This window comes from Anastrepha obliqua, chromosome 4 (genome assembly GCF_027943255.1).
Source record: "Anastrepha obliqua isolate idAnaObli1 chromosome 4, idAnaObli1_1.0, whole genome shotgun sequence".
Taxonomy (NCBI): Eukaryota; Metazoa; Arthropoda; class Insecta; order Diptera; family Tephritidae; genus Anastrepha; species Anastrepha obliqua.
Window position 1 is genome coordinate 89,546,436 of NC_072895.1, and position 26,492 is coordinate 89,572,927.

General features: G+C 36.3%; 1 protein-coding gene across 1 annotated transcript in view; it reads left to right on the forward strand.

The window, feature by feature from the left end:
- The first annotated feature begins 634 nt into the window (after positions 1-634).
- The window catches only part of LOC129244267 (transcriptional regulator ovo), a 46,591-nt gene continuing 20,733 nt past the window's right edge, over positions 635-26,492 (forward strand). The window contains exons 1-3 of the mRNA XM_054881884.1: positions 635-2,550; positions 9,217-9,320; positions 15,943-16,439. Coding sequence (XP_054737859.1) covers positions 690-2,550; positions 9,217-9,320; positions 15,943-16,439 — 2,462 coding nt within the window. The 5' untranslated portion in view covers positions 635-689. The remainder of the gene's footprint in view (positions 2,551-9,216; positions 9,321-15,942; positions 16,440-26,492) is intronic.

Genomic DNA, 26,492 nt, shown 5'->3' on the forward strand with positions numbered 1-26,492 from the left:
CAAAAACGTCCCGTCGAAAAACAGGGATTACGTGAAAAACTTCAGCAAACAAACAAACAAACGCGCAGTACTAAAACGTTAGCCATAAGGCAGCAATCAACAATCAACAATTTGGAAACGCATCGAAAAAAGTTGGTGAATAGGCGCCAACATTGCTAAGAAATTCACGCCGCGATAACAAAAGTTGTTTGTTGAAAATTGTGCGCCTGTTTACCGTGAGCCATTTTGGGTACAGTTGACAGCTAATAGGAGCTGCAAAGCGCTAAAACCAGCAACGAAAGACGAGTAAAATCGACGGTGCGGTGGGAGACAAGTGCATGCAAAATCGTCTCGCAAATAACATTACAACACAACACAAACTACTTTGAGACTGTTAGAGAATGAAGACTTTTGTGTGCAAGCGAATTGCTGCTTAGACTTAAGCGTGTGACCCGAGACCTAGTACCCAAAAGCCAAACAGCCAAACGCGTTAGTTGAAACCTGCTAGAGATCCCCGTAGGAATCGTTGAAACCCAATCAACCAATTAACCAAACCAAAAGAAAAACAAACAAAAAAAAGAAAAAACGATTTGGCACCACGAATCCAATACGTTTATCGAAAATTAGTTCTACCCCAGTCAAGTAGTTACGAAAAATCTCCAAACATAGCACGTCTACTTGAGCGTTTGCGTCGCATCAACAAAAAGAAAATGTTCTACTCGCTCGTGCAGACCATCGTGTGTGTGCTGCTCATACAGGGCGGCCTTTATGCGCTGCACTTGAATGGCCCCAGTGGCGGCAGCAGCAGCATCAGCAGCAGCGGCAATGGCGCGCGCGTTGCTAGTAGCATTGGTGGTGTTGGAGTGAATGCCCCAACGAACCTCGGCGGTAGCGGCGCCGCACAGCTCAATACCGCCGCGAATACCAATCAAATGCTCAATATACTATCCGCATCCCAGTACGCGCAACATCTACATGCCGGCGGCAGCGGCAGCGGTAGTGGCAGCGGTGGCGGAGGTGGTGGTGTTGGCCTTAGCGGCAGTGGCACTGGCAGTGGCAGTCTCTCGCATGCGTTCAGCAAATCCGCCGTCGCGCCTTTAGACAACGCTGGCCGTTTGACGCAGGAGTTGGCCGATATGGCGCAGCACGAGCGCGAGCGACTGATGTTGCTCGGTCTGGCGAAGCAGGGCGCAGAAGCCCATGCGGGCACTGGACATCACGGACGTCCTTTTATTACCGGACGCATACAAATGAGTCCCGTCGAGGATGTGGAGAGCGACTATCCGTCGCTGCTGTTGCAACAACCACGTGGCCCCATGTACGGCAGCGTCGTGAAGCAACCAGCGGTGGTCGAGGACGAGTATGCAGATGAAGAGGGTGCATATGAGAGCGACCGTTTGAATTATGACGCGCACGGACGTCCAGAGCATTATGAGTATGGGCGCATAGTGCAACCGTCCGATCGTGAAGAGTATGGGCAGTTGCAGCGCGCCGATGAGTTGGATGAGCTGGTCGAGGCTGAGCCAGAGATTGACGATATGCTTACCGATTTGGATAGCTACCAGTATTTGGATGAGTTGTTGCCGTTGGAGCATCGCAGGGTGTGGGGTGATGAGCCGCTAGCTTATGGCGTCGCCGGTGGCAACACCAGGCCACATCACTTGAACGATGGCTTCCCGCTGCTGTTGAACCCATACCGCACGCTTGAGGAGCTCGAGGAAAGTCCACCGCACACGCTACAGGAGCTATTCGAAAAGAAACAGCATAGTGGCGGTGCGAAAGAGCATCGCGCGCAAGTGCAGCTGCAGGCAAATGAACAGCAGCAGCACCAACAACATCATCAGACGCAACAGCAGCAGCAGCAGCAACAACACATATTCAACGGCGGCATTAAGCATCGCAATGGCGGGTATGGTGCTGCCGCTAGCGATAGCGCTGCTGGCTATAATACACATCTGCAGCAAAAGTGGCAGCGTAAACGCTCGCAACAACAACAACATCAGCGTCAATTGCAACAATGGCAACGCAACATTTTCGGTCAGCAGTTACACCATTTTGGCGCACAAAACCAACGCCCCATCAAACTATCGCTGGCCAATTCGGAAGCCACCGCCACAAAGCATATTCAACCAAATAGTAGCAACAACAACAAATTGCCAAGCGCTCTAATCGCAATGGCACCGCAGCAACAAAGTTCCTCCACATCACTGCTGTCCCTCAATGGTGCGGTAATTAAAAGTGAACAGCAGCAGCAGCAACAACAGCAAGAACACAAACAACAGTCAAAACAGCAGCAAGCCGCCACGCCAAATGCTGACGATGTTGCTAGTTCAACGGGCGCTTTGGCCAAAGCTGCTGCAAAATTGAAAGCACAGCAACAACACAAACAACTGCAGACGCCGCCACAGAAGCAAGAGTCTTTCTTGCATCCCAATCACAAGCGCTCCGGCAGTGGCAACAGCAAGTCCGCTACAGCTGCAGCGGCGGCGAATAACGGCTACTCGTCCATCGCGAGTCAGCTGATGCTGCGCACGGCGCGAGGGCAGCGGCAGTATGATGTGCCACAAATAGGTGAGTGGGAATTGATTATGCATTTGACGACCTTTTCTATATTACTGGAAAAATATAAATTTATTTACTCTATTCGCTATAGTAAGCCACCTGGAATGAACAATTTTTTTGGGGTTTTTCTTTTTTAAGCTGTCGTTGCAATGTCCACTTATAATAGCACTACAAATATCAAATAGGTATTTTTGATCCGTACTTAAATCTTTTTCACAACAACAATTGGTTTATAATTGACGAAAGAAAGCTTCTCACAATCCTTCAATTTTTTCTCTATTTCACCGTTAAAGCTTTCAGACGTAGAGCCATCAATGTATTCAAACAAATGTCTAAGCGGTAGTTCATTGGCGTGTAATTGGCAGATGAACCATTGTAAGGGTTTTTGAAGACAATCTCCTCCAAAGGTTCAGACTATATCACTGGTATATGTAGGTTCTCAACGAACGCACAAGCACTCGATAGGAAACGGAAATAAGCACCAAAATGTGGGCAGCGTTATTTCTGACTAGAAATTAGCAACCACAAGGAAATATATATAATATTTCCTACAAGTTTGCACCAACAACCAAGCGCTACATGGCAGGCAGTGCTATTTCTCACTGGAAATTAGGAACCACAAGGAAATATATATTTCTTACAAGTTTGCACCAACAAAGTAGCGCCACAAGGTACGCAGTGCTTTTTCTCACTAGAATATAGAAAAAGGGCAATGCGTCACTTCCGTCAGCGTACACTTCCGTCAGCGTACGCCAGTGATTCACACGATTTTACTACTCATATTTTTTTCATACCGTGGGCCTTATATATCGTTTCTTAAGGAGTAAACTCCAAAAATGATTAACTAAGTCAGGATTCATATTAATAAAATCCGGAATTTTTCGGGATCACGGGATTGACATCTCTACCCTAAGCTGTTTTGTTTTGAATCATTGATTGTTACATCTTAACGTACATGCAATGTTTTACTTGAGAAAAGTTAATACATTTTGTCGGTATTCATTTGCACTAATTTTCTGGTGTTTCGGGATCTCGGGATCGGTTGGCTCATCTCAACTCTAATTTAGTGTTCTATACAAAAAAAAAATTATAAATTTTAAAATTTTTTGGGATTAGGGTATTGACATCTCTACCCTTAGTTTTTTTAACTCCTTGTTTGTTTTATCTTAAGTCAAATTTTGTCTTTTGTTTGAGGAAAGTTAATAAATTATATTGGAATTCATATGTATAATTTTTTTTAAAGATGTTTCGGGATCTCAACAGCGATTGATTTACCTCAACTCTAATTTAGTGTTTCACATACAAAAGAAAAAAAAATTTAAATTAAGCCAGGATTCATAATAAAAAATTCCGGAATTTTCCTGGATCACGTGATTGCGGTATCTACCTTAAACTGCTTCTTTTGACTAAATGGCTTTTTTGACTCATTGTTTGTTTCATCTCAAGTCAAATTCAATGTTTTACTTGAAAGAATTTAAATAAATCTGGGATATCCCCACCCTGAGCTGCTGCTGGATGTTAATTCACCCGAGTAGAATCGTTTGATCTCAGCTCAAATTCCGCGTTGACAACTATAAAATCTCTACGTGTCAGTCACAAATAGTTTTTTGCTTACTCCCTCAAACATGATTCTGTGTCAATTTATCTCGTATGCCAAATATTATTATTTAACGTGCAATACAAAAATAGCTGACAGCAAAGCTGATAGGAAAACGCCAAAATTACAAGCGTGCGCCGCGCTTGTCCACTCCCAACCTACCCCAATCGTCAATCCCAATTCGTTTCATGAAAAGTTGTTGCTTTCAAAAAAAAAAAAAAAAAATACTAATAATAAACATTTTTTCTAGCGTCTGTCAATTATGCGCCAAAGTGGCACTGAAACTTTTTCGTATACCAAATTTCCAATTTTATTTACTGTCAACCAAAATCTGACCCTTTTTTTACAGTAGTATTGCGGATTATTGCTTTTCTCGTTGTCACGCAGCCACTGGTTGCTTGCGCGGGATGGGCGATGTTCGACTAAAAGGATAACATTTTTTTATTTTTACTGCTATTGATTTGGGGGCAGCAGCAATTTCATTGAGTTCACTTGAGGTTGCTAGCACTTTGCTGCATTGAGCACAAAATAATAAAAAAGAAAAAAACACACGATAAACAAACAAAAAAATAAAATTATATACAAACATTTTATGTGTATTGTGCGTTTGTGTGTATTGCAGTTGGTATTAAATTATTACTTTCATAGCACATTTCGGGCAAACACAATTTTCCTTCAGTGCATATTCTGTACTTTTTTTTATCCTTTGACATACTCCTTTACTCTCTGCGGACTGCTAATTTAGGTTTGTACTCGTTTGTCTTCATTTTCATTTCCAATTTTATTCATATGCAATTTTGGGGTTGATTGTATTTGACATTTCGGCACGCACGCACACATATACAAATTACTATAGGCATATTTTTATACTTGCGCTTGTGGAATTCAACATATACATACACATGCACTTATTGACACTTAATAAGAACAAGCACAACAACAATGTAGAAGTAACCACATGACATACCAGAAATTTATAAGTAGTAGTGGTTCATTCGAATCGAATGCAAGTGCTCAAATGGTTAAGTGCTTGAGTGCGTACGTGAACATGCTGTACGAGTATAGTACGCATGTATGTGTGTGTATTTGCCCGCACATAGTTGTTCAACACAGTTCACGACACTCTTACATGCGCCCCAAATCAATTCAATTAAATTGCTGGGAAATATTGATTTGCGCCCTTTGAGTATGGCTATGTAGTGTTAGTGTAGATGTATGTGGTTAGGTGTGGGTGGGGTAGGGAATGCGAAGGATCTTTAAAGTTTAACGAACGTCCCAATTTCCAATCGAAATTAGCTGCCGCACGTACACAGCAACAAATTATTGAGGTTTGCGACGAAAAGTGCTTACGAAGTTACGCAATCAAGCTACGTAGAAGAAATTTTGAAAATCTTTGTATAAATTATACTATGTATAAATTAAATTGTTATTAAATTGTTATGTAAATTGTAGTTGATAGTGTAGGAAAAAATGTTGAATATAAAAGGTGGTTAAGTTTCAAGGGCCGGTGTTGATTTTGAATAAAATACAATTTTTTTAGGAAACTATTCTCATTTCTCTTTACTATGATAATATTGGTGTGGAGCAATTACGTATGGAACAAAATATTGGCCAAATGGCCACCGCGGCCTCGGCGGCACACCTTCATCCAATGGTCCAAATTTTCGATGACCCAGAGGCATAATTGAGGTTCTATGCCGTTAATGTGCCGAATTATTTCATTCTTTAGCTTTTGAATTGTTGCTGGCTTATCGACGTACACCTTTTCTTTAAATAACCCTAAAGTAGTCCGGTGTCGTTGACGTTTAGGTGTGGTTCACATTCAACATCGGCCCTTGAAATTTAACCACCCTTTACAATTGCATAGGTGTTTTGTAAATACTCCGAATTACTGAAGAACCTCAACTGCCTAGATTCATAAAAATATTTGAGGAAAATATTTTAATAGTTGTTGTTGTAGCAGCATAAACATTCCCCATACTTACATACGGTGAATGCTGCTGGAGTGACAGTCCTTGGCCGGATATAAATCCGGGTCGTTTTGGTAACGTAGAACCGACTGTCGTGGAAACGGATATTTTAATAGTCTTAGTTGTTGCTTAGTCTAGTTGTTGGCAATGAGATAGCGGATGAGCTAGCAAGAAAAAGGTTCAATATTACATAGACATAGCAGAGGCAGTGGCAGTCTCCACCGCACTCAACAAAATAACAGCATCGATTGCTTCACACTATCATGCTTTAGCCGAACGAAGATGGAAGCAATTAACTACATGTACTACAACAAAAACACATGGCCGTCGTACAAAATCCAAAGGACGAATTACCTATTAAGATACTCTCGACCACACATTTCACGCCTCATTGCAACCCTTACAGGTCAATGGAAAGTAGAGGAGCTTGCAGCCAGACTCAACCTCCCCTTCAATCCCATCTGCAGAAGCTGTCAAGCGGAAGGGGCGAAGGAAAGTCTTTTCCACTATTTATGTGAAGGTCCAGGGCTAGCTAGGGCACGGTTTAGCCTTTTTTACATGCAAATTAATGAGATCTCAGACATCGAGACCTCACTAAATGGATCTGACTTAGAAGAAAAAAAGACATCATTACACGAGAACAGTGGTAGTAAAACGGTGCTAGTCACTAATTAGGATTATTTCAGTGGAAATACTCAACCACTTCAGCAACAACAACAACAATATTTTCGCTATCAACAAATTGGATCGAACAGTTTGAATTTTTCGGTCAAAAATAACAGCGTAAGCATGCCACAACCTACAGTGGACTTGGGTAATTGCGACTTCTTCTTGTTCTCAAAAGTGAAAAGACATATAAAAAGGAAAGATTTGCTCCATTTATGGAGTTCAGGTACATATCGTTGGTAGACCTAAGGCTATACGAAAGCACTTTTTGGTCAGTGGTGGTTCGAAGATTGGAAAAAGCGTTGTCACAAGTATACATATTATATATGGGGAGGATTACATTCAAGCGAAATAGATATTAAAATAGATATTGATGAATAATAAACAGTTATTGCAGAAAAAAATAGTCAAAGTTCAGAGCTTTTTTCTAATTAATAATCTTACTTAATAATCTTAGTGTTTGAGAGAAAGATTCTGCGTAAGATTTTTGGCTCGTTGGCAACGGCGAAATTCGCAGGCGATGGAACGATGAGCTGTATGAGCTTTACAACGACATAGATAAAGCGCAGCGAATAAAGATCCAGCGGCTACGTTGGCTGAGTCATGTCGTCGGAATGGATACAAACGCTCTTGCTCTGAAAGTATTCGATGCTGGTGTTAGCAGAGGAAAGGGAAGGCCTCCTTTGCGTTGGAAAGATCAGGTGGAGAAGGATTTGCCTTCACTTGGTGTGTCCAACTGGCGCCGGTTAGCACGAGAAAGAAACGACTGGTGCGCTTTGTTAAACTTAATTAAGAATAAGAAGAATCTTAGTTTGCAGCTGATTATTGGTGGCAAAACAAAGCTTATAATTTTTAGTTTAACGAAGAAGCAATTGCCAAATGTAGATAATATTTTTCATTCTTCGGATTGTAGAAGGGACTGCCTCAATAGGCACAATCGTCCTTTCAACAAGGTTACTTGCAGTCCCGACCACAAATGTTGTACAAATTGTTTTAATAATCAGATATAGAACATTTTTAGGTACCTTGGTATTCTAACTTTTAAGGACGTACGTCTACATAGAAATGCACCGTTTTTAACTTTGCCGTGGAATGTCATTAAGAAAATATTTAGGGCCAATCTATAAATTTTGGCTCACGTACCTGCCACTAAGAAAATACATTGCTGTAAATTCTATACTTTTGTATAATATTATATAAGTTATTCAGCAGGTTTAAAGGTTTTTGTACCATTCCCTAGTCAAAATGCGGAAGAAGACCATAAAATTGAAAATGTTTTCTCAGTGCAATTTCAAATGGATTTCCCGATTGCACGATTTACTTGAAAAGAGGTAAAACGCACAATTAGCAAAGAACTTAAAACAAAAAAAGTGCGGGAAAACGACTTCATAACGAGTAACGAGTACTTTCTCATTCAGTGGAAAGTTGCTGAAATTTACTGATACTTATTCCAAAGCCCGGGAAATCACCGAACGTTTTTACAACTATAGCCCAATAAGCCTGCTGCCTATTGTTTCTAAACTTTTTAAAAGGTTGCTTCTGAAAAGAGTTAACCCGATAATTGGGCAAAGAAAACTCATTCCAACACGCCAATTTGGATTCCGCAAACATCACTCCTCATAAAACAGGTTGACTGTGTGCACAAACTGACTAGAGAAGCACTCGAAAAAAAGGAAAACTGTGCTGCAGTTTTTTTAGATACTGCGCAAGTCTTTGATAAGGTATGGCACGAAAGCCTGCAATAAAAGCTTAAAATGAGCCTACCGCATAATTGCTGTATGCTGCTAAAATCTTACCTGAATAGTAGACATTTACTTGCTAAAATAAACGATGAAACTACCAATCTCCACGAAATTAAAGCAGATATGGAACAAGGAAGTGCCCAGGACCCGTTTTGTACATTTTGTTGACACTCGACCTACCCTTAACGAAGAGCACATATACAACCATTTATGCCTATAATACGGTTATAGTGTCCAAAAGTAGCCCTGGCTCAATTGCTTCTTATTATTTACAAGAAAATTCCAACAGTGTTAGCTCTAGGTTGAAAACTCGCTATAACTAGCTCAATTTTTACCTGATTAGACTGAAATTTCGGGAGGTTCTTGCAGAAGCGTTAGGCTTTCTAGACATGCAAAAGTTATAAAAATCGGTTGTAAGCCAACAAAGCTGTCAAATGCCGAGTGAATAGGAACACCTCCTAACTCGATGCTGCTTTGAGTTCACCATAACTTTTTAGTAAAACTGCTATAACTCGTTCCACTTTGACCAGATCAGTCTGAAATTTCGGAAGATTGTTGCAAAAGCATTAGGCTTTCTAGGCGTAAAAAAGTATGAAAATCGGATGTAAACAACAAACTTAATCTATGCAGATTACATACATGCTTTACTACGGCTCATGTCCTGTCGTATCTCTAAACATTGCTTTAATACCTCAAACAGATAATGCCAAATATTTAGGTATTCGGCTAGACGGACGTTTCGAATATATCTTGAAAGCGAAAACAACTTGCACTGAAACTCCATTCAGTGTACTGGTTACTTGGGTACAAATCAACATTGTCACTAGACAATAAAATGAAGGAATTGGCAGAATCAGTCAGCTTTACAGCAGTCGGCTTGCCACTCATTCAATTCCTCGAGCAGTTGACCTTTTTAATAACAACTTCACTTCGCGAAGATTAAAAAAATGTATGCATATTGAATTAATGCAAAGATTTATGAGAGATTTTATGTAATAAATGGAGTTTACAACAACAAAATTGAATAGTGTTCCTCCTAATATAACAACCATAAGATATCTGCTACAATTCCTTCAGCAAGAATGGAAGAATTTTTACTGGATTTTAGTCTTTTTACTCTTAAACCAGTCATTTAAAAAATTATTTGGTAACCCTATTGCTTGTCGAATTTATCTATAGGGTGGGCCATATAGCGTTTGCTTTTTGAACCACCTAGTTTTTTGCGAATGGTAACACAAATGACATGTCAAATGTGTTCATAATATAATTTACTTAAAGGTTTAACATTTACGAAATGGGACGCTATACGCTTGAACAAAATTGGGAAAATAGGCAGAAAATCGTTTGATCGAAGATGAGCATTTTTACCGAAAAATCATCTTTTCTGATGAAGCTCATTTTCACATCGGTGGCTACGTCAATAAGCAAAATTGTCGGATTTGGGGCTCAGAAAATCCACACGTTACTGTATAGAAGCAAATGCATCCACAACGAGTCACTGTTTGGTGCAGTTTTTGGTCTGGCGGCATCATCGGGCCATTTTTTTTCGAAAATGAGCGAGGAGCCGCGGTTACAGTACATGGCGAGCGTTACCGCGACATGCTCAACGAGTTGTTTTCAAAAATTGAAGAGGATGACATGGACGACATTTGGTTTTAACAGGACGGTGCAACTTGTCACACTGCCAAAGTTACACTCGAACTTTTGGCTACCGTTTTTGAAAACCGAATAATCAGTCGAAATTCCGATATCAATTGGCTGCTTTTTCTTTAAAACACGAAATCGAAGTTGCCATTCATGAAATTGGAGCCCAAACAATCGAAAATGTGCTTAAAAATTGGGTTGATCGAATGGCCTACTGTAAAGCCAGTCGTGGCAGTCATTTGAACGATATTATTTTTCATTCATAAATGGCAATTTTCAATCTTCAAAATAAAATAAAAAGTTTGAAAAAATATTGATTAGTTTTTTTTTATAGCCGATTCAAAAAGCAAATTTTACATGGCCCACCCTATATTTGGTTGAGCACTAATGATCTGTGATGGACTCATTCATAATTGCAAGTAATAATTGCATTTAAAACAAATGATAAGTTCATCAAATTACTCAAGTTTTTAATTATAAAATACCGACATAAATATATGCCTTTACTTTGTATAAAGAAAAACTACTTTAAATAAAAGAACAACAAAAAAATCAAGTTTTCAGCTCATGGCTGACCTTTTTTGTGATATAAATCCATATGCAATTTTTTTATTCTTCCCACTTTAAATTCAAAGTTCGTGCCCTAACAAAGACTCCTTGGGTACGACTATTACTGTAGAAACGCATATGAGTTGTGAAAATTAACACTTAAAACCAATAAAATCTTAGTGCGCGCATATTTTCTTGTGTTATAACTCAATTCAACTTAACTTAATCCCTTAAGAAATGCAACTACTAATTCTGCTTTACCACCAGATTCAACACTTCAAGTACTTGAAGTATTTTGCTTACATAATCACTGCAATGGAATTACTTTACGCCATCTAATGTCTTCCCCTTTCTCTTTCTTGCGCACTTTCCCAGCATCTAAGTCCTTTACGCCAGAGCATCAACGAGCGTGCAATTAGTGTGTGCACCACAGGATATATACAACTGTAACTTACACATACCCATACATGCACGCGCATACGCACATGAGTACTCCAAAGTAATCTACCGCCACAGCAGGCGATTAGCATTTGCTTGCAGTCACACACTTCGATTAAGTTGCCACTGGCTGTGGCAAGCGAGAAAAGTCTAAAGATATGCCAATGAGCAAATCCTGGTGAAAGTATGTCACTTACTAAAGTGTCAATGATACATACAAACATATGTGTGTGTACGTGTGTATATATGCGTACATGCACATGTGCGATTATAACACTAATTCATTCTTTTCTCAACACTTACTAACTTCTCGTCTTCGCTCGGCACTGAGCTGCTGCTGCTGTTGCTGCTGATTCTGGGAAAGTCACTGTGGGCGGGCATACGGAAGTCCACCTTTGAAGTTGCGACACTCTTCACTTTGTTTGTTTAATTTTTCTGGTTTTTGTCGTTTTTATTCTCATGTCACTGCTGGATTAGTAGCAAGGATATGTGTTATGTCCATGCACTTACATGTGTGCATGTGTATGCATATATTATCAGTATATTTGTTGGTGTGTGAGACCGTTGGCATAATGAGTGCTGCCTATAATTGCATCACTTTTGTTAACATTGGCGGCAATTAGTCTGGGTTTTCGGTGTGGCATAGAAAGAAGTTTTATGGCGTAAATTTTTCGGTTTTTAAGAAAATTGAGCGGGAGTCTTTTTCGCTGTTTTTTCTTTCAGTATTTGCTCAATCAGCGAATTTCAACTATGTGATTTTCGTATTTTTTTTAATTAGAAAAATAATTTGAATTTGCAAAATTGTGTTAATTTCTTATGAAAATGCGCACAAAAATATAGGGTAATGTTACAAAAAGTACTTAAACGGGTCCCAAAGGATAATTAATTGATGTATCTGGAAATGAAAGTGCTTGAAATTTTTGCGGCTTTAAATATTTTTGCTCACGTACAAACTAAAGAAAACCAAAATTTAGTACTATAAATAAATGTGTGTATAAATAACTTAAATGAAACGGTAAATACTTTAATGTCAGAATAAAATTCTTCAAACAAACAAAAACAAAAAAAAATTTAAGATATAGTAAAAGTGAACAAAAGACAAAAAAAAATTTAATATTTTCTATTAAAGCTTCTTCGTAATGGTACTTCAAATAAAATAATTGTAAAAAGTCTGGAACTATTTTTCAAAAAGTAAATAAAATATAAAAATTAAAAATATAGTAAAATTGAAAAAAAAGACAAAAAAGAGTTTAAAATATTTTCTATTAAGGCTGCTTCGTATCGGTACTTGAAATAAGAAAATACATAAAAAACCTGCAACTATTTTTCAACTCATTTGAATAGAATCTTAACATAAAAAAACGCTTAAAAAATGTCTATTAAAGCTGCCTTGTAATGGTACTTTAAATAAAAAAGATATACAAAATCCTGAACAATTTTTCAACTCATATAAATACTTAAATAGAGTCTTAAAATATTTATATTAAAAGCGCAAACGCCTAACAAATGCCTTTCATCTGCTGAAAAGATTATCAGCTTTACGAGTTTCTCTGCTGTTCAAAATGCAGTTTAGTTTAATTTGAAAAAAAAGAACGAATTCAAAAAAAAAATTAAATAAAATGAAAGCAGGTGATTTGAAACACAGGATTGTCAATTTCAAACCTTTTAAATGGTATTCCTTGGCATAAATAGAAAAAAAGAAAATCAAAACCCATTTCTGTGATTTCAAAATTTAATTAAATATAAATTGCTCTGATCGTAGTTTGGCAATTATTGAAGTTGAGTATTTACCCAAATGTTCGTTCTCGAAATGTTCTAACGCGGTTTACACGAAAGGCGAAGTTACAATATAAAGGACCTCAATAGAGAGGTTCAAAGGTGATACTACCATAATCCTTTGAACCAGCAGCATATGTGATGACACTCTTAAGTGTAGTGGAATTTGTATGTGAAAATTGTTATAAAAAAATTAGATCAAAGTACATTAGAGTGTCTTCCACCCAAAGGTAGGGTAGTAAAAACTGCTACACGTGTGTGATACGTTTCTAGTTCCGAAATCTCCCCACGCAATAAAATCACATTGCAAACTTGCTTTTTCATTTTAAGTTAAATTTAACTGCAACGACTAATACTCCAATTATTCCATTACCTTCTAGGAAATTGTACCATAAATATTCACTTTACATTTTCCAAGCTACCTAAGTAACTTCGTTACATTTCTGGTTTATTGGTTGACATCGAATATTTCATGAGTTAACTAGGCGTCTTGAAGTCTTGGGGCTTCTATAATTGTTTGTTTAGTCACATCTGGTTTTTATGCATTTGCGGCCATCAAGTCGAAATTTAGGCAACAAGTGAAATTCGATAGATAAATGAGGATGGCTCTTTCAAAAGTTTAGCCACGACTTGAGGAATTGTGCACAGAGAAGCAGCCCCGACCATATATTGTATCATTTATTGTAATGTTACAATTTCGGATAAATAATAATAGCAAATAGGCGTAGGTATCCTTTTTTAGAAGGCTTCTGTGCGATTCCATATGAAGTTCAAAAAGAAGTAAGCTGAGATATTAAACAAAAAATTTTAATAATTTCGGCATGGAGTTTTTAACTTGAAATATATTTGGCTCTTTATAACATTTTGACTTCTGTTTTTGTTGGATAAACTATCCTCTTTTTTGAAAAAAAATTAAATATTTTGTAAATTTTTTATTTGAAAAATTGAATTGGAAAAAAAATAAATTTTCTGTAATTTTTTTTTTTTGGAAAAAATTAAATTTTTTGTTAATATTTTTTTAAGAAAAAAATTAAAAATTTTGGTAAATTATAATTTTTTTGTAACAAATAAATTTTTTTAAAAAGTTTTCGGAAATAATGTCTTTTTTTAATTAAATAATTTGGGAGAAACACTTGAAAAAAATTAAATTTTTTTGAAAATTTTTTTTTTTATTAAAATTTTTGGTCAAATAAAAAAACTTTAAATCTATAGTAAAATCATAATTTTTTAAATTTTTTTGTAAAATATTAATTTTTGTAAAAAATGTTGTAAAAAAGTTTTGGGAAATGAAGTCTTTTTTTAATAAAATAATTTGGGAGAAACACTTGAAAAAAAATTAATTTTTTGTAAATTTTTTTTTTTTTTAATAAAATTTTTGGTAAAATATTTTTGGAAAAATTAAAATTTTTTAAATTTTTTGTAACGTATTAATTTTTGTAAAAAATGTTGTAAAAAAGTTTTCGGAAATGATGTCTTTGTTTTAATTAAATACAATCGTTTTTCAGATTTCTTACTTTCCTCATTAATAGCTGCTACTTTGCTCAGTAATCCATGAAAACCACATAGTGGAATTCTTAAAATTTTTCGGTTTATACTCAAATAGGCACAGCGAACCAGTAAACCAGCCTTGTGTCAAAAAGCATGTCTAATTATCTTTGTTAGCTACTTGTTTTAATTCATAGTTATTTTCATCAAAATAGATTTTTGTATATGAAATCGACTTGGCTTACCAAGACCGATAAAATAAAGTTCAATCGCAAAATAGATTAGGTTGCTTAAATTAAGCGGAGGATCAAAGGAAAAATTGCTAGGGTAAGGCAATATTTTGCTTTTTACATCGAATGGAGCACCAAAAGAAACTTGAAGATTTGCCACCCAGTAATCCAGTTAAAATATTTATAAAAACCAAGTATGCATAGTGAAAAAAAAAACGTTTACCTGAAATTAAAATAAAAACTAAAACAGAAAAAAAACAACAAACAACAAAAACCCTACCTCTACAAACGCTTATGAAATGAAAAGGCTGAGAAAATCAATTTAAATAAAAATAAATTTTTATTTGGTACGGAAAATCATTAAATAAAGTGCTTTAAAGCTAAATTTTAACCACGCCTTTTAGTAGTACTTCAACATCGAAAAAACAACAACAAAAAAATATAGAAAAATTATCCGATTTTAAATTGAATGCTCCAAAATTGCATATTTGTCAATATTTTGCACCAAAACACTTCAAACAATTTTTTAAATTTTATTTAAAAACTACCAAAAAAAAAGTAAAAAAAAATAAAAAAAAATAAAAATTAAAAAATATGCAAGTTACTTACTTGCACATTTTAGTAATACTTTGCATCAAAATAGTGAAAGTTAGTTCAACAAAAACAAAAAAAAAATATTTCTAGAAAAGAAAAAAAATCATTAAATTAAAAACAAGTGCTCCGAAACTGCATATTTGCCACTATTTTCCACCAAAAGAGTTGAAATTAATTTTTTTATGACATTTAATGTCAGTAAAAAATAAAAATTAAAAAAAATATTCAAACTACTTTACATCACCTTTTGGCAGTACTTTTCACAAAAATACTGAAAGTTACCATACTTCAATGAAAAAAAATAAAAAAAAAATGTTTCTAGAAAACAAAAAAATTTAAGCTTCAAATAAAATACTCCAAAATCACATTTGTTGTTGCTAGTTTGCAACAAAATATTTCAAAAACATTTTTTAATATAATTTTAAATTTAAATCTAACTTTTTTTCAATATTCAAATAATTTCTACCACCGATACTATACTCAGCAAAGTTTGGATCGTTCTAATGAGAAAAAACCTGTTAATTTTCAAAAAAAAAGTGATTTAAAACTACTCTACATATCCGCAGAAAAAATTTAAACAAAAAATATTAAAATATCCCGCCGTTCAATAATTTTGCGAAAACTCTTTCTATGTGCCAAGAAATTGCCAAAAGAAGAATTTTCAAATTACCATTTCGCTACACAAACTCGCTGCAAATACATCCCTCCAGGCTTTAGCAAATATGTTCACTTTTAACTCCGCCCCTCGTAGTGTCCTGCTGCTTTTGCTGCTGGTAATCACTGATGGCCACTATGCATTGCATCAAATGGGCGGACAGAATCCACAAGCGCCACCACAAGGCTTACACCAATCGGATCTATCAACGCATGACCTCTTGCCACCGTCAGATTATCCAACTGGTGAAGAAGAAATCGGCTCTGAGGAATGGAATTATCTGCAGACGGCAGATCTGCCATATGGTAGTTTAAGTGAAGCCTTCCGATTGGAGGCAGATTTGTTACGCTTACAAAAGTGGCGTCAAATCAAGCAACAAAAAAAGCAACGACAACAATTGTGGTTGGAGAATATGTTAGAACTGCTGGAAAAACAGCAGCATAACTTAGATGGCCAACAGCAGCAGCAAAAATCAGAACAAAATGCTAGAAATCAACACTTGCCAATGAAGAAGCAAATGGAACAAACGAAGCAGCAGCAACAGCAACAGCAGCAGCAACAGCAACAGCAGCAGCAGCAACAACAACAGCAGCAACAACAGCAACAACAACAGCAGCAGCTACAGAAACAGAAACAACAAAAACACCAGCAGCAGCAATCAGCACAACCGCAGATGTCCTCGACGCAGCAGGCCCAACCGCATCAGCAGCAGCCAAACCCTGACCTGACTGAGCATTACGAAGTGGATCAAGAAATGTTCGTTGGCAAGCCGGATACATTTTACACTATTCCACAAATCAGTGAGTTCATATTTCTTTTCGATATCGTTAGATTACTAACAGTGCGGGCAATGCGGTTGTCTAATTTGAGAGGGAACTAACTAATCGCTATTTGAGTTACTCCCTACCTAGGCGGTATGCTGCCAAACGGTATTTTAGTGCCAGCTTTTGACAAAATTTAACTTGAGGAGGGGACAAAGTAATCGATTGCTTAAGAGAGCATGCGATATTCTGTCAATCAAAAACGTACTAATAACGGTGCAAATGTGCGCTAATTAAAAACTGATTATCCTAATAAGTAAGAAATTTATTGTTAAAATTTATTAAATGTAAACTTTATAGTTAAATTATATTTATAAAAAAAATTTAAAATTAAATGGTATCAAAATTTGTCCTAAATGTCTTGGCTTGAAGTAGGGCTCCGGAATTTCTTCGTTTGATACACGAATAGTAAGCTTAACCTTTTACTCAAAATTAATAATAATTAAGCAAAATTAATCGACCCATCGGATGATTTATAATTTTTGCAAATGGTGTCGTACGTTAATCAAAATCAAAACTTTTCATCACTCAACAATGGGCGTCAAAGCCATTGAATACGGATTTGTGCTATGAATCGCAATTTGCTTCATGATAAGCCAGGAGTTGCCATTTCGGATTCGGTTCATCTTCGTCAGGTTACACGAGGCCTTCGAACTGCACATCTTACTTGTTGGAACGCGTTCCACCGTAACGAATGTTTAGCTACGTGGTACTTCTTTCGGAGTATGTCATTTCATTGTCATTGTCATTTCCTTTTCAGCACTTCACAGGCAATATCGATCTGATGGATTACTCTAAGCAACTCAGAGTTGCTTCTTTTTCTGGACCCAAAGATTCATAGTATGCATCAGAGGTAACGATTCGTGAAAGTTTGGAGGTGTTTTGTGATTATCCCTGTAACTTTCCAAGTGGTACACCCATACACATAGCAAGACAGATTTAACGCACACTTTGAATATTCTTAATTTGGTAGAATATCCTTAGAATACCGAATGCAGACTTCGCTTTGTATGCTTTTTGCTCAACATCTATATCGAGCCTCCTTTAGCGTCGACAATGCTTCATAGGTAGTGCGGCAGGCACGCAAACTACTGCCAGTCAACATCCAATGACTCCGAGGTGGTACTGTTGAATTGCGGGGTTTTTGTTTTAGCGGCATTGATTTTTAGTCCAATTGAATGAAGTTGCTGATGCGGGGTCGTTGTCATAGGCTTAAAGTGAGATAGTTTGGGTGATATCTCATGAGGTTTTAAAGTTTCCATTGAATGCCATGGCAATCTCCAACAGAAAAAGTGGGGTCATGATATCTTCGAAAAAGAAAAGTAAAACATATTAAAATTAATAGAACAAACCATGTTAAAACTACCAAAATGCAAATTAACGTAGATTTTTAGTTATAATCTGAAAGAAAAGCAGAAATATTAGTTTATATTTTACGTAGTTGACTAATTTCACTGTTTTCTCAAGAATTTTGTTTTCATACTAAAATTTATTTTAATCACTTTCCACATCATATCACTCCATTACATAAAATATTATTTAAACAAAATTTTGTTTCTGTTTTTCTATGATAAATCCGGGTGGTAAGGTTGCTTGAAGTTATCCCCATTTCAAAATGGTTGACTTGAGATATCAAGTTTGGAGGATCTGAAACGAAAACCAAAAGAATATTTTTTACTAAAGAGTAGACTTGTCGCTTTAACATGGAATCCGAAAAAAAATCAAAATGGCGAACTTGAAAATTTTGAAATTGAAAATTTTGCCTTAAATTGTGTAAAAAAGGATTAAATATTAATTAATAATTATGCTTGTTGTTGTTTAATCCGCCAAATGCGCATTCTGAGCGCTTGAGGCGCTTACATTGATTCGCGTTTTTCAATTTGTGCTCGATGTTTCTTTACCTTCTTCTTTATTTGCTATTCGTATTCGAATGTAAGAGATTACACAATTTAAAAATATGTATTATATTGTTAAAAATTTGGTTTTTGGCGTTTCAATATAAATTTTAAACTATTTTGAAAATAATTCGCGGTCTCCTGCTGGTGACTCACAAGTTGTGTACCGGATCACTGACTTCTGTTACTCAGCGAAGAAAAGTGGATACGCACGATACCTCTGCTTCCTTCGATCTTTCCCTGCTGTATGAGCTGTAGAAGCTCATACTTCGGATTTTGCGTAGTAATTGTCTGTCACTGTGAACTCTTCGCGGCACTTCTTCATACGAAATGTGTTCGATCCCGGGTACTTTAAGTAATCTGCGATGAAGTCGCATTTCAAATGCTTCCTTCCAGTCTGTTCATGTCTGAAAATTTTACGGTCTGGTCCGTATTTTTATGCCATATAACAGAACTGGCCATTCATAACATTTTATGAAGCTATTTTTATTGGCAGATTGAAGTCTTTATACAGGAGCATTGTTGACAGTTAAATAAATATTGTTGTATGCATCACTTTTTCGAAAATCCATTTTTTCCTAATGAAGAAATTTGAGTACTTGAAAAATTTTTGGCTTTATAAATATTTTCATCTTTTATTTATATTTCTGCAGTCCGAAAAGAATAGTCTTCAATTATTAATATCTAACTTATCGCTTGATAGCAGTATCTTCATGATGTTTTAGTTTTCGAGGCTTGTTCGTGTGACTTTAAATGGCCGCTGAATTGGTTCACTACGTTTTCTTCCGAGGAAATCAGTCATAAATGTTATTAAATAAGTGTCATATTATATTAATTAATTTGCCAAGTTTACTGACCTTCACATTTTTGCTGCTTATCAAATGCTGACCATCACCAGCAAGTCCTTTTGTTATGCTATGCTCCCACATCAAATAGAACCACTCATCGTTTAATTGCAAACACATGTTTAATATACATACGTATTTATCCTCTAAATACGTAACTGCATATCGGCAAGTATGTGTGTGTATACATATACGTATGGATGTGCCGATGGAGTTGTATGGTATGTGTGCCTGTACGAAGGTATGTAAGTGCGGCTGGCGTCCTTCCGGGAATCCGTTAAATACGCCCACACGCAGAGACAACAATCGCGGGCACATACGCACATACCAACGCCCAACTGCAGCCTTGCTGGGCTCGGTAGTTGACTTAGGCTGCGTTGAGTATTTTTAGCACTTACGACAGGATACGCTACAGACAACTGAGAGTAAGCGAGCACAAGTGGTTGTGACAAACAAACAAACAAATAAGCAAATTGACAGGAAACTTGACAATACTTATGTATGTATGTATGTATGCATTGTTATACGTATGTGTGGTTATGTACGACTAGGGATGAGTCAAATTGTGGGAATTTTCCGTGAGTCCTGTCTTTCGTGCTTTGAAATTTTTCCGCTGATCGCCATTCGGCACAAAGGCACACACGCCGCTCACAATGAATGGGGATTTCCTTTGAAGTGTGAAATTATTAGAATTGAAAAATATGTGCATGTGTGTGTGTGTGCTTTGGCACTGCACTGTATTCTTTTGCTAGTTTTGGTTGGCGCTTCCGGGCGTTCTCATAGCCGGTTATTCATTGCTTTGTAAAATTAGCTATGCGGTTCATTTCAAGCTGATTTGGGGTTTAATTAGAGTTTACAGTTATTAGTTTAATTTGAAGCAAAAGTGTAATAATTTCCTACTTGATTTTTATGAATTTTATTTTTATGGGGAAACACATAGGTACAATTTTTTTGTTTTGGATTTTTGAGCTGCTTTCAAACTACTTTGGTTGCAATTTGTGTTCAGCAAATTATATTTTGACTGAAGAGTGGCCAAATGACCCAATGGAAAATGGAGTAAAACTGGAACATCGAATCTTCCTTCACTAATATCGCAAGGTACGAGCTATAAAAACATATGTGGCAGCCATCGCGGCAAATAAATTGAATTGGAGGGAAACCATTAAGATACTTAAGGGGTAACACCACTGTAGAAATTTCAAAAAATTGATTTTTTTTTTATAAGCTTAAAAAATTCTTTGAACCTTTTAAAATACAGAACAAAAAGTTTTATACGTTACCGAAGTCTATTTCATAAATATTTTAAGCTTTTAACCAAGCGTTAGTTACTGCTACCTAACGACTTCTCCAAATTTCCAAACTTTAAACGCCTTTTTCTCAAATCACGTTTTCTAAAATTGGCACGCAGCATAACTCAAACACTTTTAAATATTTTTAATCAGGTTTTTCACTACGTCTGTATAATAACCTTCTTAAGAGAAGAGCGTAGGGGATTTTCGATAGATTAATTTAAACGATTGTTATAATTATTTAAGTGCCGTTTTTTAGTCCAAAATAGAGTTTTTTCCTTCAAATGCTTGCTAATTCCACAAAAATAAATATTTTTTAAATCCCCTACGTGTTTCTCTAGCTATTCTTATCTAGATTAAGAAAAAAAATGTTTCTTTGTTACAGATTAAAATTTGCACCCTCTGTGCTGCGTGCCGCGGAGCTCCTTCAAGAGAAACCACATTACAAAAATGTTTCCAATGCCGCCATTTTGTAAAATTTTTCGATCAAACTTTGTAGTTTTGTATTTTAGTATATAAGTAATAACTTCCCAAATCAGAGTGATTGTTTCCCCTTTCCTTCTATACAAAAAAATTCTTTAAAAATCGTGTTTATTTTACGCGTGTACAGTGGTGTTACCCCTTAAGTAAGCTGTAAAGGCTGTCTTGCGTTATCGTAACATTTGATACGGCAATCTGTTTGGCAGTGTCTGTCAAAGTGCTTTTGAAACTAACACCTCCACACTTTAGAATTCCTAAATTGTACAACTACGTTTTCCTGCTTTCATCTGAAGTTAGGTAACTTGGAGCTATACTGACCTCAAAACTGCACTGAAAATCGGCTAAAGAAGGCCAGTATAGCTTTCTACTTCTGAAAATCTATGTCATCAAATGAACTTTGTTATCTAAAACAGGTGGAGAGGCAGGTCTATATGTATCTGCAGCGACAGCAAAGCTGTGCTCATGGCCTTAGACATCCCCCAACCACTTCAAGGGTAGTTGAATCCTGTAAATCCAGGTTGAATTATGTCGGTAGACATAACCTGATGCTAGCATGGGTCCTGGGACACATGGAGCTCTGAGGCCAACTTCTCTGGCCCGGTTAGCAAACCTGATACTTCAACCCACAAGCGAGCTTGGCAGGTTCAGAGAGACTGCAGATCCTCCTGCCATTAAGCAGAATGGACTGTAGGGAGCTGGTTGAGCTATGGACAAAGCACATGGACAAGGAAGGCATCTCAGACAGTGCACTCTGACCAGCATGGGGTGATGAGGATGAGATGGCGGATCACTCTTTATGCATTTGCCCGGACTTCGCTCAAATCAGGCTTGAGGTCCTTGGCACTGATGTGTTCAGAAGCGACTGCCTTGGCACCTTGGCACCACAAGATCTACTCGGATTTCTTCGGAGGTCGGGTAGATTTAAAGAAAATTAAAGGAAACCCGAGTGCAGCGGAATAGCTTTGATGTTGCCTGACTGCTGTTCTTGCTAGTTGTCCCGACAAAAACAAAAAACGGTCGACGGCAGATACAGCTATGAAGCGGCCATATTTTGAGGTAATCGAAAGTCGGATATCACTGAAATATTTGGTGAAAGTATTTTTTTGATTTACTAAAAAGAAAACAGCATTAAAAGGAATATTTGCTGATATAAGAACCTTAATGTCGTTAGAGGTTAGCAACAGAAATCCCACCTTTATTTATTAAATGGACTCTGGAGTGTTTCACTAAAATGTCTTTTAATATCAAAAAAAGGCATACTTAATAAATAGCGGTAACACCCATAACAGCTTTCCCTTTTAATAGGTATCCACCCACACACACCCGCACACCCGCACACACACCAAGGGCGACTAAATAAAATACGTATGCGTTTGTATTCCCACTGCACATTCGGCGGAACATTCTCAGCTCTCGCTAACCAACGCCTACCTACAAAAACCCAACTCTTACCTTTTCTTGCTGACGCTACGAGTAGATAACTGACGCACTTACCATTTGTTTAATCGTTTCAATTTACACATTTCACTCAACACTTTCGGTATTATTAATAATATTACTGACGTTCGTTGTTGTTGCTGTGCTTATAATGGCTATTGCTGTTGGTAATAAAATTCACTTGACACTCTCTTGACACTGTTGTTATTGTTGTCATTATTCCTAAGTGTGTGTGTGTGTATGGCTGCGCGTGTTAATTTGCTTGTAATAAGAGTCAAGTGCTGTCACTAAAGCGGCGAATGTGCTGACGAACTGCGAAGGTGCGGGTGTAATCACACGAATATTGCGCCTGCGCACACACATAACTACTATGAAACCCTGCAGGTAAATTTATTGCCTTTGAACAGCAGAATGTAAAGTAAGAATCAAAATCAACTTATTTATTATGATATTTCTCCATAAAATTATATCTTACGGAATAACAGAAACCATATAAACAAGAGTTTCCAACTTTATAAAAAATTAGAAAAATTCTAACAACTTTTCCGGCAAAGTTTCCAGCTTTATAAAAAAATTACAAAAATTATTGTATTTCAAATTTTTCATCGCAACTTCATGAGATTTAATTAGAACTTGACGAAAACTTTTTGGTATGCAGTTGTATGGTTTATTGAATTTTAGTATAATAAAGTGCCGGAGCCGAATGTTTGGTGCGTGACTACCATTCGGGAGTGCGTATGCTTGCATCCCTGTGCATGAACGTAAAATAATAGAACAAGCTTTTTCTAATGGCTGTCGCCTCTCGACAGGCAATGGCAAAGCTCCAAGTGGATTTCTACCATGAAAAAGCTCCTCATAAAATAAAATATCCGTCGCTCGTAGTCAGCTAAAATCTGTAGGTCCCTCCATTTGTGCAACAACATGAAGACGCACACCACAAGTAGGAAGAGGAGCTTGGCGAAACACCTAACAGAAGTGTAAACGCCAATTATTTATTTTATTTAATAATAAAGTGCAAGTCTGAAGTTGCTGAAAAATCCAGTTGATTATTTATAATTTTATTTTCCTTGACGGTATTTCATGATGGCATTGTAATGCAACCATCGGTTCCTCGCGACTCAGTTACCGTTTATTTCAATACCGGCAAAATAATTAATATAAGTAATTGCTTCCTGAAAAAGCAGAATAGGGTGGTCCCGGAACATTCTAATAATACTCATAGATATCCCCTAAAACTAAATATGAGAATATTATTGGAAAATGAATGCAAAGCACTTTTTTGATTATTCTTCTTCTTTTGATTCATAAGCCCTAATAAGAGAACCCACTTAAACGATAAATAAAATTCTTCTAAATGGGGGACGCTCTGAGATATATAGAAAATAGTTCAGATATGTTCAGAATATCTCAACAGATTTTATAAGATTAATTAACAGATTACTTAAGGAGTTACAAAGTTGGAAGATGAGTTAAAGTGGTATACCATATAGTCCCACTCTTTCCGTTTTCCTATCGTAGCTCCCAAGTACACTGATAATTTATGCCTAATCGCTTATGATTTGCCATTCTACTCAAATTCATCCATCCACTTACAAATGATATAGTTCAAATAATTCAAAAATAACACAAAATCAATAATTTTGTCGTGCTTGTGGAATATCATAATATCTTCCGTTGAAATCTAACTAAATGTGAATCGAGAAATATTACAAAAAAATCGGAAACTAAAATATTTTTCATAAACCTAACAAAGAGGATATAAACCATCTAACATTCGGAAGTAGCATAAAATTGTAGGCCTCTCCATTTGTGGGAGAACATCAAGACGCTCGTCACAAATAGAAGGAGAAGCACGGCCAAACACCCAACGAATGGTGTAAGTGCCAATTATTATTAACAAATGAGGAAGTTATACTCGTATCAATTATTTTTACTTTTCTTTCGTGCCTATAACTAAGGGAAAATTTGATAATTTTAATTAATACGTAAGTTCTTCCAAAAAGTTTTTGTTCCAAAATTTTTCCCATACGTCAACTTGAAAAAGTGGGTAAATTATGTCGGGACACATTTTAAAAAATCCCGGGATTTTCGGATGCTATCTACTGCTTAAAATAAGCTTGTGTGAGCTTTTTTCGCAACTAGCTTATTTCAGACTAGTTGGAAACTAGTTACACTGAAATTTATTTCTTGGGATTTCGGTACTTAAATACATCAGGATTGACATTCCCACTTTGTATATGTGTTCTACTGCTTAACACGTTCGCGGACGTGAATGCTATAGCATTCATTTTTGTAGTGATGCAAAATAACGTGAATGCTACAGCATTCAAATTTTAAAGCCAAGTTTGTTCACTTAATTTCATGTAACTTTAAGTTTTTGTAATTAATATACATTTCAAAGTAATGAACAACTGATTCATAAAGTACTTTCATATAACAGTTATAATACGATCTTCTGACTACTCTTATAGTATATGTATGATCAGATTTTGCATATAACAACTACTCGTAGTTTCAAAAATAATTGCCTGTCTATTTTTGCAGCTCCCTGAAATGTTTAGTGTCCGCGAACGTGTTAAAATAACCTTATATAAAAATTATTTCGAACCAGTTTTTTGGACTAGTTGAAAACTAGTTCCATTGAAAGTCATTTCTGGGCAAATTAAAATTAAAAAATTTCTTTTGAACTAGTTGATTTCGGTCTAGTTGAAAACTAGTTCGATTCAAACTTATTTCTAGGGATTTTGGTACTTAAGTACATCAGGATTGGCATTCCCACCTTACACATGTGTTCCAAGGCGCATGGAATATCTAAGGTGGTGCCAAAGCTGATGGCCTAGCCGCTAATGAAAACAGTTACTTTATTTTTCGCGATTTTGACAAGTCCGACGTCAGCTCACAAACAAAAGGCGGAGAAATTAAATGCTTTTAAAAATTCAGTGTATGGCTTGGTAATATTGTAATTTGCGAGATATAAACTAATGAAACTAAAGAAAACGAAATGCTGTGTGTTAAATTGTGAAAGCACAATTTAGTTTAAAGCTTCCAAATGCAGTTTGATTGCATTTTTATGCAGAAGACGCCGAGGCTAGATAAGAATGTGTGTGTGGGTTTAATTCCGTGTGTTTGGTTCTTTCCATTGCATTCGCCTACTCTTCTTCACAAACAAGTAATTCGCCTTCTTTTTGTTTGTTTATTGGCGGACTGTTATGCCACAGCGAATTCGGAAGGCAAGAATGCGCCTGTATTGCGCGTTCTCTATCTTGTATTCTTCTACTGCTTTCAATAAGTTTATATAAATTTTATTTCGAACTATTTTATTTTGGCCTAGTTGGCAACTAGTTACATTGAAAGTTATTTCGAGGTCATAAGTAATTGAGAGGTAAAGTATTAAAATTAAATCTGAAAATTTATAAAAACTTATCCTTATTGGGTATTAGCCACTTAAGTATTTCTCGTTTTCGAACTCAGCGGTTTCCAATTTACAATTTTAATAATCACTTTTGGAATACCAAATATGAACGAGACGGTATCAATAAAACGGTCCGCGGATGACATATGGCAAAAATAAATTTTTTGTTTTTTGGTAGGACTGTTATAAGCTTATTGTAATTTCACGTATAGAAATTGTACATTCTAACCATATTTAAATATTTGTAACACTCGCTAACTGTAAAAGTTTAAAATTGTGAGTGCAATAACAAATTGATTATGCTTATCCTAAACTAATCTAACTTAGACCATGTAGTATCTTGAATCTTGAATAAGTATAAATAAAAAGACTCTTTTAAATTATGTTAAGGCATGATACTTTAAAACATGATATTAAAAAGTTTTC